Consider the following 13,321-nt stretch of genomic DNA (forward strand, 5'->3'; position numbering starts at 1 on the left):
TTTCGGACCCCCTACCCCCACCCCTGGTGCCCTTTAAACAACCTATGGACATCTTAACTCAGCATTGTCTGTTTGATTTCAAATTAATACCTCTATCATTTTGACAGAGCAGAGAACCTATTTCAGAAGGCCATGTTTGTAGAGTTTGTTTATTTTTAGTTTAATTTGTTGTTGTCATGAGGTACTGGGAAGTGAACCAAGAGCTTCGTGCATGCTGGGCACGTGTCCTACCACAGAGATGTGTTCCCAACCCTTACAATGTTTGTTCATTGTTGTGTGAACACTTACCTTATTTTAACTCAAATGCATTCTGCTCAGACGCAGAGTTAATCTTCTTTTATGGCTTCAAAGTCATGATGTAACCATAGGCTACAGTTTACATCTCAGCCTGGGAAATTTCCTATTTTACCTGGAATTCATACTCTGCAGTGCATGCCAAGATAGGACACCAGGTCAACAATAGTTGTATAGATTGGGGAGCAGAAAAACCTGACACTTTAGGATGGTGGAGTTTGTTCTGCTATCTCTCCGTGTGCCACCATAGTGGAACAGCAGCTCATAGGTGGATCACGGGTGGACATACATTGCCGTGTGCAACCACTCACACAGGAGACTAGGGCTCATCACTGAATAAATTCCCATGCTCGTCATCAGAAATTATTCCTCCAGCGTTTCCCTGCATGTCACACTATTTAAAAACCATTTTATTATTGTTGTTTTAAATCGTGTGTATCTATGTGTGTCTTGCGTGTGGGTCTGTGCACATGTGTGCAGACCACAGAGGCCAGAAGAAGACAACACGGCTCTGAGAAGTGAACTCAGATCCTCTGGAAATATGTACACGTGACCACCCGGCCACTTCTCCAGCCCTACCTGCTGTGTTCTCAAACTGTCCTTTGACTGTGGCTGCCACCTGAAGCATCCGGCTCATGCCGGGACTATAAGTGTGTGGCTTGAGCAGAGGTGACAACTGTTTGTAGTATGTTGTGAGGACAGTGAAGAGCTCTAGGACTGGTTGGGCAGTGACCCTGAAGCAGCACCGTCCTGTGTTCAGGACGTTCAAAGCAAATGCTGCTCATGTGGGAGACAGCCGGTAAAGAACAGAAGTCTCAGTTTGGCCGTGGAGGAAGATTAAGAGTCTATAAAACCATGCGTTGCTCAGCAGTGTGGAGGCTGCCTGTCCTTCAGGGCGCCTCGGTGCGGCGTGGGTGCATAAGGGATGTGCACAGACACTGCTTGCTTCAAAGGGAAATTGGTCAGGGGCAGCAGGAGTCTGTTTTAGGATCTGGGCAGCCCCCTCTAGGTCAGGGGGCTGTTCCCAGCTGCCTGCGTTCTGAAGCCTTCAGCTGGGACTTGTATTTCAGTTGGTTCCAGGCTCTGTGTTGGCAGCAGAAATCACTTGTTTTAAAGAGGTGTTCAGTTGTGCTTTCTGGTGGGGAATTTTCATCAGCAGAACAGTCTGGTCTAGTATTTTCCTCACTGTGTGCAGGAAAGTCTGGTTTTGTCTCTCTCTCTCTTTTCCAGGCTACCCTTCCCCATCTCTTCCTCACCCCTCTTTCCTCACTGGGTCCTCTCTTCTATCCCGCCCCTCCTCCCTCTCCTCTCACTTCTCTCCCCCTCCCCTTTCTCTGTCTTGCTCCCCTTCTGTCTATAGCCTCTGTCTCCCTATTCTCCCCTCTTTCCTTCCCCTTCCCTTATCTTTCTTCACCTTCCATCTTCTTTTCCTCCTCCCCTCCCCCTTTCCTCTGTCTGTCCCTCCTCCTCTCCCCCTTTCCTCTCCCCTCCCCCTTTCCTCTGTCTGTCCCTCCTTCTCTTTCACGTTCTTTCTTCCTATCTTTAGATTGAGAACACATCTTCTGGTGCCTGTCACCAACTCTGACAGGGTCTGTGGGTGTGTGTTTCTTGACTGAACAGCTCCATGACGTCATAAGGAAGCCCCATCCTGCCTCTACACTCCTTTTCTCCCTGCTTCTTGTTGGATGTAGTACTGGCTTCCATGTCTGTGATTTGTGTTCCATTTTGGAATATGATTAATTCTTCTGCATTGGACCTTATAAATTGTGATGTGTAAATGTGTAACTATTTGCAACAAAAATGAGGTCTATGGGACTAAACTTTTTTCGATGAAGGAGGCTCTAGGCTGTACACATCATGAGAAATCATCTTTTGTTTGTTCCTAGCCCTGTTCTCCTACTCAAGCTCAGACTGAGTTGCCATAGTTTCTGCTATTCATTTGACACTGTCTTGGATTCTTTTCTCTCTTTTGTTTTATATAATCTGTGCACAGGAGTTTCAGAGAAAAGTTTCTCAGGCATCTGTTCTGGAATGTTCTTATTGGGGGATGGCATTTGAGTTTCAGTTAAATTTTGTACAGGTTACTGCTGTCAAAACCTTTTGTCCGTCGGCAGGCGGTCCATTCCATTCTTCCACGGGCAGGCGGTCACTCCATCTTTACACGGGCAGGTGGTCCACTCCACCCTTCCAGCATCCAGCCCTGCAGACAGGAATTCAGCTTCCAGCTTGATCTTTGCAGGCATCTCTCTTCTCTCTTAGCACTCTTAGGCTTTTTGTGCTCACCTGGCTTTGAATTCATTTGTTCCATCACAAGTTGCCATTCTCAGTTGCTCCATAGAGACATGTGGGTTACACTTCTGGAGGGTCATAGTCTCACAGTCAGGTGTTGGTGGCACCAAGCTCTCTACACAGTCAGGTGTTGGTGGCAGCTCCAGGAACTGACTGGCTCTGACCTTTCTGTTAGCTATGCTATTTGCTGACAGCTGTTGGCACCATTGGCTTGTAGCTCGTAATCTGTCTCTCTTCCACCTTTACATGGTGTTTCTCCCTCTGTGCCCCCCTTTATTCTCTGATATGGAACAGTCAATGTGGACTAGAGCAGAGCCTAATTCAGGATGACCTCCATCTTGATGACACGTGTAACCAAATCAGGCCACATTTCCAGGTGCTGACAACTCAGACATCAAGGTTTGCTTTGGAAAATGTAGTTCAGCTTGACAACATTCCACAGTTTCACCAGAATGTAAAGCTCTGTGCTTATTTAATCTCATTCACAACCACTGTGTCCTTTATTCAGAGACTTGACGCCCTGCTCCAGACACAAGAAATTTCTCTTTAAAAATGTTTATTTTGATTTGTTATGTGTACAGATGTGTATCTGCTTCTCTGTATGTGCATCCCAGGCATGCAGTGCCTTGAGTGGCCATAAGAGGGCATCAGATCCACAGGAACTGGAGTTACAGGCAGTTGTAAACTGCAATGTGGGTGCTGGGAACCAAACCCCAGCCAGCAAGAGCAGCCAGGGCTCTTAATCACTGAGCCATCCCTCCAGACCCTCATTATTTTCTTAATTTTTTATAACCAATGTGTCATTTACTGCCTTTTATAACTTTCATTCGTCAGGTCTGTATCTTCCTGTATTGGCCCTCCCTATTTCACAACCTCTTTATTTCCCCATTTATTCTTTTATGTTTTGTGTTCTAGATGATTCATTGGCTTCCTTTTTCCAGCTCACCACTTTTGTTCTCATCCTTTTCATTTAATCTTTGAAAGGTTTATTTTTAGAGTCATGATTTAATTTCCAAGATCGTTTTTCCCTCTCTTTAAGCGTTTTTAGGTGTGGTGTCTACTCAAAGTTTGTATGGACAATAATTAGAATTAAATATTGCTTATTTGTCCGTGGAACATTTGTTTTCAGTTGAGGTCATTGTTCTTGGTGCTAATGGTTTTATTTGTCATCCCTGGGTCTTTGTGTGGTCATGGGTAATGACTGACACAGGGGGCTGGCAGTTTGGAAGGTCTATTCCTGGCCTGTAAGCCTTGCAGAAGTAAGAAAGGTTGACCTGGAATTCTATGAGAAGGGCTGGGCAGATGACATAGGAACCTTCCCTTTGTGTGCACGCATCTGTGTATTGTGTGTACATGTACATGTGTGTGCACATGTGTGTGCATTTGTGAGACAGACAGGGAACAGCAGTGAGTGTTAGGGGGATTTTCTTGCTGGCTGGAATCTCCATGCATTTCCTCCTGTGCTGGGCCTACCCCCATGTGCCTCTCCACGTACTCTTCATCTTATGGTCTTTGCAGTCATGTCAAGCTCTGTTCTGCTTCTCTGCAAGTCTTCACCATTGACACTCTACAGTCAGAATCCTTCTCTGCAAGTCTTCACTGTTGACACTCTACAGTCAGAATCCTTCTCTGCAAGTCTTCACTGTTGACACTCTACAGTCACAGAACCTTCTTTCTTGAGAGGAGTTTTTATGCTTCTCCAACTTTTTCCTCTGGGTGAAAACAGCTGCATCAGACTTTTGAGTTTGCTAGTCAGAGGGAGGAGGACCTTCTTCTCCCATGATTCAGGTTGCTTCTTGAGTAGCTCAGATGATACCAGTGTAGTTCCCAGCGTAGCCAAGGCCACTGGGTAGACCTGTACCAAGTCCAATCGTTCATGGGTCAGTTTTTCTCCAATGGTGTAGTTACTGCTTTACTCTGGTAGGAATGCTGCAACACTTCCATTTTCCTCTTGACAAGGAGCATAGTCATTGCTCAATATTATGGCTACATAAATCTGTTATGATGCATATGTCCGTGGGTCTTAAGGAAAAAAGACAGGCTCCATGTACCACCTTCCCAGGAAGGTTTTTTAAAGATACCTTTTAACTTTTTCACTATTTCTGCTGTCAGGTGTTTGATCATATGTAGTTTTGTGGGCACACACACATACACATGTAAACATACAGGTACACCCTTTAATGAAGTTAACAGCTTGGAAGGATTTGGCTGTGTGTTTTCTGTCTGAGTTTTTATTTTCTTTGGCATCTAGGAAGGTAAAGATCTGTGTGCTTGTTGAGGTGCTTTTTTATATCGATGTTGAAATGAGTCCATCTCACACATTAATCACCAAGAAATCAAAAGGGATTTTGAAGGTGCAGTGATCACACATTGCTAATTGGCCTGAAGAACTGAAATAGCTTCAGCAGCTTTTAACCTGAAAGTATGGGAGACGATGGTGTGGCAAAGTTTAAAGAGTTAGGCCTTTCTTGCATTTGTTCTTTCTTTCTTAAAAAAGAAAATTTTCTTCCATGTTTGTTAGTGTGTTTGGCTAATGTTTAAAAGCTTTAACCAAATTGAGAGGGAAATTCTTCCCATATTTTTTTCTATTCTTTTCATTTCAGCCAAAAATCGTGGTATTGCAATCCCAGTGGATTTGGATGGCCAGGTTAACACACTCTTCATGAAGAACCATTCAAGTACGGTGCAGAGGGCGGCCATGGGCTGGAGGCTCTCAGCTCGATCTGGACCTCGGTTCAAGGAAGCTCTTGGAGGGCCAGCATGGGATTACAGAAACATTATCGAGAAGTTACAGGTACAATGAGGACATTAAGAGACATTACTCTTTTCTAGCTTCTGTATCATTGAAATGTGTCATGTGATACAATATGGTTGAAAATATCCAGTTCTTCCTGGGGCAAAGCTTTCTTCTGTAGCTCTCTGCCACCACCTCCTCGTTAGCAGTTTATGGACAGATTGTCCTGACTTACTTCTTAATGAGTTATATAACAACATGTTCTGGTGGTTTCTGAGTGAGTAGTGGCCATTGATCGCAAGACAATTATAATGTCAGTAATAAAGTTAGTAAAAATAACCTACTGTAAAAGACACATGTGATAAATTAGGTTTTAATAGTGTTGACCCAGTTTATCTTCAGGTGTGTTCCCTTATATCCCTTGGGCCAAAATCAGCCCGTCCTTCTCTTCACCAGGTCCTTGTGTGGCCCTTTTGCAAGTCTTCATCCGTAGTCTGGCCTGTATGTTTAGGATCAGTGAGCCAATGACATGTGGCTTTCATTTTCTGGGACAGCCACAACAAAACACCATAGGCAGGATTCTTCAAATGGCAGAAATGTATTCTCTTATGTCTCTGGAGGTGGGAGTCTCCGATCTTGGTATCAGTGTGGTTTGGTTTCCTCTGAAACTGCCATTCCCGACTGTGGATGGCCTGCTTCTCCTGGGTCTTTCCTCTGTGCAGATGTACACCTGTGTCCCCATTTCTGTCCCTTGTGTGACCACCACCCTGGTGGCTCATGTGAACTCATTTTGCCCTCATGCTATGTTAGTAGGTCTTGTCTCCAGGTTAAGTCACATGTGACTGTATTCTGAGGTTAGATTTGGGGGTAATTAGTTCTTGCAGGTGGGCCCCATGAATGTGGTTAGTTCCCTTATACTGTAGCCCGAAAGTGGTGTGTTTGTCCTTTCTACCACATGGGGACACTGTGACATGGACCCTGCATGAACCAAGAAATAGGCATAAAAACTGCTAATTTCTTATTCTTGGATTCCTAACTCCCAAGTTGTGAAAACCAAACTGCCATCTGTAAGCCATTCAGCTCATGGCATTTGTTGTACACCCTGGCATGATAGTTGGAATCCACTGTAAGTGTGATAGGAATGGGGATTCCTGCAGAGGGGGACTGTGCTCCTCTCCTGCTGAGGACCAGAGTCCGACTCAGCACTTAACCTTGGGTGGCTCCCACCAATTGCAACTTCAGCTCCATGGGAGACAGCACCTCTGGCCTCCATGGGCACCTGCACACAGATGTGCCCACATACAGAGACAGACAGACAGACAGACAGACACAATTAAAAACAAAATCTTAAACAAATAAGGCAGAAACTGCGTTGGAGAGAAGCAGATAGTTTTCGGGACGTGTTTTCTGGTAGATGGGTGGGTGAATTGTGGGGCCATGGAAAGAGGGGTCAAGGATCACCCCTAGTTAGATGTGAGTTTATCCTGGGCTAAGGCAGGAGACAGTGGGAGAGAGGAAGCTTGTGGGGACTTAGAATTGGAGGTCTGTTGGGGGATTCTAAGTTTGAGATGCCTCTGCTGATGCCGAAGTAGGGCTGCCGGCCAGATAGCTGGGTATGTGAGTCTGGAGAGGTGTGGAAATATCAACCCTGGGTGTTCTAGCGTGCACAAAGAGGGAGAGCCCACAGAGCTGGATGAGCAGTCTCAGCAGGAGACGTAGCTGGAGCAGGAAAAGGACCATGATCCAACAGGGCTTAGTGAAGGGTCAGGACTCCAGCGGAAAATTAAGTATGGTGTCACAGAATCCAGGGGAAGGTGGCCATGGAAAGGTGTGTCCCATGTAGAGCAGTTAGATTGGGGTGGAAAAGAGGCCACCCATGTAATAGGAAGGTGATATTCATGACTCATGCATGCTCTGTAATAATGGGGCTGCCATCTGAAATGAAGGGGGCAGTGTGCATCAAGGATTGTCCTTAGAACTTGCTTTAAATCCCGCAGCAAACCTAGATGGTACTGGTGTCATGATGTCATGTGGGGCAATTCTGATTCTCAGAGGGAAGGAGGACTTCACCTCAAGTCAGAGTGTCGCTTGTCCAATGGCGGAAGTTAATAGATAATAAATCAGACTGGTTTCACCAGAGCTTGGCCATCTCTGATAAGCGTCACCCCTTTGTATGACGAACATGCCCCTTTACAGAATCTTTGTCCTTTTAACTGTCATCAGGAGGATGATTGGAGGCCTGGAAAACGAAGCATGTTGGGTCTCTTAGGAACCTGGCATCGTGTCTACCCATTGGCTAGATCTCTAGGCAAGGTTTGTAGAGCTGAATAGATCTTGGCTTTCTACTTAGGACTTAACATGTCTCCCTGGTCAGGGCTGTGCAATGTTCTCCTCAGACAAAGTAGAGTGACCCTGGCCATTATAAGCCCTCAGCCTTGATGCTGAGTGAGGGGGCTCATCTCCGTGAGAGTATTTTCGCCTGATTCGGAAATAGCACCCAGATTCCTTTTTAGCAAGGATGGGATGAAAAGAAACTGTTAGACATGTGGCCAATCAGACCTATCAATAAATATAATTTGAAATAGTATTGAATGTCCTTAAACCATGCACAGTAAGCTCATATCTTTGAGTAACATATCAGTGAGTGTTTCTACTGGACAAGATGCTTAGCTCTGGGTGACCAGGGACACATAGGAAATGTTTAGCGGTTGCTCATATGCACCCCTGGTCCACTCCAAGTTGTCTCCTTACACAGTGTGTGAAGTGGTTTCACTGTTTCTCCCTCTTACTCATGTACTCTCAGAAGCCTGACTGTTACCTACCAATCCATTACCTTGTGAATTGATTTAAAAGAATGTGTAAGGCTGGAGACAGCCCAGGGGTTAAGAGCTTACACTGCTCCCCAGAGAATGTGAGTTTGGATCCCAGGCCACTCACAACTGCCCGAGAATTCAGCTTCAGGGCGTCTGACACCCTCTTCTGGGTACCCACACTCATGTCTATATACCCTTCCCCTCGTATGTACATAGTTTAAAAAATCTTTAACACACACACATATACATACACAGAGACAGAGAGACACAGACAGAGAGAGACACACAGAGAGAATATGAATGAATGAAACCAGATTGTGTTGAGTGTAAACAGCAAACATTTGGTGTTGTGGGAAGCCAGGGTTCATCTGGCACAGAACGGCCGCGTCTCCTTTCTGGTTAATGTCCTTACGCGAGCCCCATCTTGAGAGGCACTCATGTGGGTCCTCTGTGCCTTGTCTCAGGATGTCGTCGCATCCCTGGAGCAGCAGTTCAGCCCCATGATGCAGGCCGAGTTCTCCGTGCTAGTCGACGTGCTCTACAGTCCGGAGCTGCTGTTCCCGGAGGGGAGCGATGCCAGGATAAGATGTGGCGCCTTTATGTCAAAGTAAGTGGAGCCAGACCAGGGACCTTTCTGGTGGAAGAGAGAGGGCTGCAGCAGTCCAGAACACCCACCTTCTGATCCTTGCCAGAAAACTCCCTGGACAGATGACCCACACAAAGTCACATTAATTAAAATTTAGATGGGTTAAAATGAGATACCACCCCACCCCCTCAGTTACAGCTCTAACACTCCATGGCTCTACGTGGCTAATATCTACCAGTTCTACACTAGAGTCCTGCTGGATAGCAGAGGTCTAGACTGTGAGGGTGACGGTGAGGGTGAGGGCGGGAACTGACTAAAGAAGCTGCAGTGTATCAGTTCTGGTTCCCTCTGAACCAGGCAGAGTGCATGGCCAGAGTCTTAGCTTGACTATTGTCCCTGCTAACCCCACCCTGCCCATCTCTCTGAAGAGCCAAGAGTGTCATTTGCAAGCATAGCTAGAAACCTAGAACTCAGTTCTGTTACTAGCCACGCCACACCCTGGCACTGCTGTGCCCGGCACGCCAATGAAGCCACAGCAAAGTGGAATCAGTTTCCCTCCTTCCTCCAGAGACCGGATGGGCTCACAGGAGTGGGTGGGGACAGCCTCAGGGAAGGACTTGGACTCTGCTGAGTCACATGCTGTGGGATGAGAGAATCGGTCCAGTCACCTGCCAGGCAGCTGGTTTAGGTCCACTTAAATCCTCATCTGCTCTTGTGAAAGAGAATCTGTGTTTTTTAGACGTTGGAATGGAGACCCACGGATGGAAATCAAGTCTGTGTCGGCAGAGGCTAATATAAAGACACGGCTTAGGAAAAAATAAAAAAAAAAAAAAAACAAAGTACCTCTCGCACAGTGAGGACAATTTCTGGGACAGTGTGCACACACTCTGGTATCCCCCATGTCAGACCCACACTCAAGGCTCTTTAGTCCAAGCTCCACCCCTTCTTTATTTATTTACCATTTTTTTGACATGGCTTCCAGCCTCCCACCTGCGTGGTTTGTCTACATTGCCTCCTGGTCAGAGTTGATTTCTTGCCCTTCCCCCGTCCAACATCTTCTAACTCAAGTGTTACAAGAGATTTTTGTCCGGCCTTCTCCCACAACTGCTTTAGCTCCCAAATAACACACAGATGCTATATTAATTATAAAATTTTGGCCAGTGACTAGAGATTCTTATTGGCTAGCTCTGCCTCAATTATTAACCCATTTCTATTCATCCGTGTATTTCCCCATGGTCTTGGCTTACCCGAGAAAGCCTGGTACATCCTCTCTTCCAGGGCTCACATGGCGACTCCATCTGCCTACGTTTCCCAGAATTCTCTTCATCTCCTAGTCCCCCCTATACTTCCTGCCTGGCCAATCAGCCAATCAGTGTTTTATTCATCAACCAATAAGAGAAACATATATACAGAAGACATCCCCATCACTCAAGTGCTGTGTCTTTGTTGATGCCTTCTCTTTCTTACCAGCATCAGGAAATTACCACAACAGAATAAAGCTTTTTTTTTTTTTTTTTTTTTTTTTTTTTTTTTTTTTTTTTTTGCCAGTACCTCTGTTTACATTTTAGTAGCTCTCGTCATGTCAGATGGCTATGTTCAGCCTGTTGTGTGCAGGACTGTGTCCTGAAGCCCCAGAGATTGTTTGGTGAATGGCAGCACTTACAGGGGATTGGGCTAGGAAATCTATTTCCTGCTTTCCTCATTAGGACTGTGTAACTGGAAGCAAATTGTGTTATCTGTGAGAGGCTCCTTTCTCCTCAGCAAACAGTTATGTAGCCCGATTGTGGCTTGTGGAGAGGATGAGCAGTGAGGAGGTCCTCCACCCTGATGGCTGAGGACATTAGCTGGTCATCAGCCAGAGGAAATGGCTTCTCAGTGACATCCCGTGGCACTCACTCTAAATGGAGACTTATAAACCCATGCTGCTCTTGCCGTGTCACGGGAAACCATAATTCCCTTTGGTCTGCATCACGCTGTTCCTCTAGGAAGACGTGTCTCACAGGGTCAGGGGAGGGTCAGTTTCTTAACAACCCAGTCTATGGGAACTGAGTTACATATCCTAATCATAAACGTTCCACTTGATACTGACTCTCAGGATGGCTCCACCCACGGTACTGAAAGTCTTCGAGAGCCACACTGCGTGCTTCAACACAGTCGGGGAAGGAGCCGTTCCTGTGTCTGAGTTACAGCAATGGTCAAGCTGTCTTGATGCTACACTTGTCCCTTCTAATCGCAGCAGCCGCTCACATCTACCAAGCAATACCGTATCATACATGGCGTTACCGAGAGAATGGGGGAAAGCCCACTAAACTGTGGTATCACCTACATCCATGATATTCCAATTAATGTGATACAATGAATAGAAAATAATAAATGACATGATGACGTAAAGTATGCTTTAAATCTTTTTAAACTAGCAAAGGGGAACATTGGTGTTTCCCTGTTTCCCAGAGTGTCATAGCCCCCCAAAGAGCTCGCTGAGGCCGGGCAGCACTGAGATACATAAACACCGCAGCGAGGTCTACAAGCTTTAGAGACCTTTGGCATTACGTGTCTGATTTACCTTGTGCCTTCAGCACTGTCCCCCACTCCCACGCAGCATACCGTGTACGTTTGGATGAGAAATTGGTGTCCCTTTTAAGGTTTCATGTTTTGCTTTCAGGCTGATTAATCACACAAAGAAACTAATGGAGAAAGAAGAAAAACTGTGCATTAAAATCCTCCAGACCTTACGGGAGATGCTGGAGAAGAAAGACAGCTTCGTGGAAGAGGTATCCCTTAACTTTCAGTACTCGGAAGTAGACTTGTTTCCTTTCTTCTCCATTTTGCATTTGAAATACCGTGAAAGGATTAAGTCTGGATTTCAATAGGCCGTTGTACAAGTGCTTCTTACTGGCTGTATGATAAGTGGGTGTTATTCATGTTAGCCACGTTATTCATGTCCTGTGTTGAACTGAGGGACACTTAGATCACAGTGGATCAAATGTGCGTCTTAGCCAGTGCTCTGCAGTCTGTCTTGGATGTTCGTGTCATAGTCTTTGGGTTCTGGCAGACTGTTTGGCTTAAAGACTTTCTTTGTGGTCCTGGGAATTAAACCCAGGTCCTCTGCGTGTGGTGCTCGGGTGCTCAGCTGACCACCAAGCTCCACACCCAGATCTCCAAATGACCTTGTGAGATGATGAGTGATTGGAATGCAGTGTTTAGATTTTGCTTAAGGTGCAACAGCTGGTGGAGAGTGTCTGTGCACGTTGGCTCGTGTTTTTAAGTCAGAATTATGCTTATGTCATTTTTGATAGTATTGTGTCAAGTATTGTAAGATAACACTATTGCTCTAAATACGGGGAATAGCTGGTCTCTATTTTTAGCTGTATTAACAGGTGCATAGTTGATATTCAGAGACATACCAACTTACAGATTGTCATGCAGTTATTAAAATTGACAGTTCTGGTGCTCATTAAATGGTAGCCAGCCGTGTTCTAATACCCACAGTGATAGGCTTAAATATAAAATAGAAATCTTGAAAAGTTTTTCTCTTCTTTTTGAAGGGTAGCTACCTACTTTTATGTTAAGCACCAAACCAATTTTCTATAAAAGTACCTTGTTGTATTTGTGGAGTATTTCCAAAAAAATTGCTAATCCTCTGGTATTTTAAAACTGTAAAGGTTTGGTTTTTGTTAGTAGAGACACGTGCTTTCTAATCCCTGAAAGTCTAGGGTGATTGGATCTTGTTTTCTTAGCATGTCTTTTAAAAATGAAATGGAGTGCAACATTGGTTGTCAGCAGGGAGGGCTTTGCTTCCAAACCCTGCATCAACCTGGTAGCATGGCTCTGTTGCTATAGTTCTTGCCACCCAAGTATTGGCACCTGAGTTCAGCTCCCAGAACCAATGTGAAAAGCTGGGCATGGTGGCAAACATTTGTAATTCCAGAGCTGGGGAAGCATAGGGATCCCTGGCCAGACAACCTGGCCTCCTGGGTTAGTTCTAGACAGGTGAGAGACCCTGCTCAAAACACATGGCTGGAACTGGTGGTGCAACACCTACAGTTGCACGCACACGCACACGCGCGCGCGCACACCCCCCCCACATCCTGATAGAATTGAGTATTTACTAATCAAAATGCTTTCTGCTTTAGTCGCACTATTTAAAACTATATTTGGACAACAAATAATTAAGATAAATGTGACCAGTGTAATTTTAGCAATTTTTTTTTCACGTAAGATTGAAGGAGACCTTACACATTTGAGTATAAGTTATGGGCGTTTTCAGGATCTGCAGTCGTTCTCCTGTGGCCCTCAGTGCAGTGCTGACACTTAGCCGACTTCACGGATGAACTAGGTCACCAAGCAGAACAATTAGGTCAACATAGTTTTCTCGACAAGCCTTCCAGTTTGACAGAGCAGATCAATACCGAATGTTCTAAAAGAAGGAAGGAGAAACATGGGGACCCTGGTCTCAGCAGGTGAGAGTGTTTTAGTGTCTTCCAAGCTGCTGGCTCTGAAATTAATCGCCTGTTCTCCCTACCCCATCCTCCTCACGCTACTACGTCAGCCTCCCTACTCCCTCCTTCCTTTTCTTTTGTCTAGAAAACCCCAGTAGTTCACACG

At 45.5% G+C, this 13,321-nt stretch overlaps 1 protein-coding gene and 1 long non-coding RNA gene across 6 annotated transcripts in view; one reads left to right on the forward strand and one right to left on the reverse strand.

Annotated features, from left to right (window-relative positions):
- Itpr2 (inositol 1,4,5-trisphosphate receptor type 2) overlaps positions 1 to 13,321 on the forward strand; it is a 414,122-nt gene that overhangs the window by 210,824 nt on the left and 189,977 nt on the right. For all 4 annotated transcript variants that reach the window (XM_027430112.2, XM_035448791.1, XM_035448792.1 and 1 more), the window contains 3 exons: positions 5,187 to 5,377; positions 8,595 to 8,737; positions 11,379 to 11,487. In XM_027430112.2, the coding sequence (XP_027285913.1) occupies positions 5,187 to 5,377; positions 8,595 to 8,737; positions 11,379 to 11,487 (443 nt within the window). The remainder of the gene's footprint in view (positions 1 to 5,186; positions 5,378 to 8,594; positions 8,738 to 11,378; positions 11,488 to 13,321) is intronic.
- LOC118239268 lies at positions 8,428 to 10,029 on the reverse strand. 2 transcript variants are annotated; one of them, XR_004771086.1, is made up of 3 exons: positions 9,964 to 10,012; positions 9,385 to 9,505; positions 8,428 to 8,830 (listed from the first exon to the last, which is right to left on the reverse strand). It is a non-coding gene; the product is annotated as an uncharacterized LOC118239268 (long non-coding RNA). The 2 variants fall into 2 exon arrangements; XR_004771085.1 differs by lacking the exon at positions 9,385 to 9,505 and having other exon boundaries at positions 9,964 to 10,029.

The sequence above is a fragment of the Cricetulus griseus genome, chromosome 8 (assembly GCF_003668045.3).
Source record: "Cricetulus griseus strain 17A/GY chromosome 8, alternate assembly CriGri-PICRH-1.0, whole genome shotgun sequence".
NCBI lineage: Eukaryota > Metazoa > Chordata > Mammalia > Rodentia > Cricetidae > Cricetulus > Cricetulus griseus.